The following is a 465-nucleotide window of genomic DNA, read 5'->3' on the forward strand; positions in this document are numbered from 1 at the left end:
CCTCACCTGTGAGTGCCCCGTGTGTGCCCCATCCTCACCTGTCCTCACCTGTGAGTGCCCCTCCTGTCCCCTCCCTGTCCCCACCTGCCCGCCCTGCCCGGGGCAGATCTGGGGGGTGGGGAAGGGTCCCTGGCACACCTGAGGCAGTTTTTGGGGGGTGGGCGTGGCCCGCAGGAAGCAGTGCATCGAGCTGGAGCAGCAGTTCGACTTCCTCAAGGACCTGGTGGCCACCGTGCCCGACATGCAGGGGGACGGCGACGACCCCCACGGCGACGGCGAGCGGGGCCCCCGCAGGTGAGGCACCCCTGGGGACACCCTGGGGACACCCTGGGACACCTGGGGGACACCCTGGGATACCTGGGGGACACCTGGGGACACCCTGGGGACACCCTGGGATACCTGGGGACACCCTGGGGACACCTGGGGGACACCTGGGGACACCCTGGGGACACCCTGGGATACCTG

The 465-nt window shown here is 70.1% G+C and overlaps 1 protein-coding gene across 1 annotated transcript in view; it reads left to right on the forward strand.

Annotated features, from left to right (window-relative positions):
* Positions 1-147: 147 nt before the first annotated feature.
* The window catches only part of DRAP1 (DR1 associated protein 1), a gene marked incomplete at its 5' end in the record, with an annotated part of 1,684 nt that continues 1,366 nt past the window's right edge, over positions 148-465 (forward strand). Inside the window, one exon of the mRNA XM_042020628.1 lies at positions 148-294. Coding sequence (XP_041876562.1) covers positions 148-294 — 147 coding nt within the window. The remainder of the gene's footprint in view (positions 295-465) is intronic.

This window comes from Corvus kubaryi, unplaced genomic scaffold (assembly GCF_017639235.1).
Source record: "Corvus kubaryi isolate FWS band 111438036 unplaced genomic scaffold, C.kubaryi_AGA036_p1.0 37034, whole genome shotgun sequence".
NCBI classification, from domain to species: Eukaryota; Metazoa; Chordata; class Aves; order Passeriformes; family Corvidae; genus Corvus; species Corvus kubaryi.